Source organism: Loa loa, assembly GCF_000183805.2.
Source record: "Loa loa unplaced genomic scaffold supercont3.5697, whole genome shotgun sequence".
NCBI lineage: Eukaryota > Metazoa > Nematoda > Chromadorea > Rhabditida > Onchocercidae > Loa > Loa loa.
In genome coordinates this window covers 1-515 of record NW_018113867.1, presented here as the reverse complement: position 1 = coordinate 515, position 515 = coordinate 1, and the positions used below count along the sequence as shown (strand labels likewise).

At 31.3% G+C, this 515-nt stretch overlaps 1 protein-coding gene across 1 annotated transcript; it reads right to left on the bottom strand.

The window, feature by feature from the left end:
* Positions 1–116: 116 nt before the first annotated feature.
* On the bottom strand, positions 117–317 carry LOAG_16321 (hypothetical protein; the record flags this gene model as incomplete). The annotated part of the gene is made up of 1 exon (XM_003151808.1): positions 117–317. A coding segment is annotated over one exon (201 nt), but the record flags the coding sequence as incomplete, so codon positions are not given.
* Between the last annotated feature and the right edge of the window lie 198 nt (positions 318–515).

The following is a 515-nucleotide window of genomic DNA, read 5'->3' as shown; positions in this document are numbered from 1 at the left end:
AAAAGAGAGATGTCTGCAGAATAAGACATCTGTATTTTTATACATAAGAAATGAGCACTACTTGAAACCTTAAATGAATAAATTATCATTACCTGTAAAGTTAAGTTAATTTTATGTTACCTGGAAGCTAATAAATTCCAGTGCGGAATACCGTACAGACGACTTTGATCAAATTTCAGACGAATTTCACGTTCCAGATTAGTTCGAAGCTGCAATAATGCATCATTTTCCGTTTCAAAATATGCAATCTGTTCCGGTTGTACCGTTTCCATTTCAGTTTGATCGCTGGTAAATAACGGTAACCATTGGTTGCGCTTCTGTAATTTTGTTTTTTTATTTTTGCAAGCACGAAATATATGATTAGCTCATTGATGTCAATCAATCCCTCATTTATTAAAAGCCTTTTCTTTCATGAAGCCAAATATCTAAATTGAATTTGCATAAATTTGAAATATTTGCTTAAAATGATTTCCAATTCATAGATTTCGTAAAATTTGCTAAACATACGCTTAGAT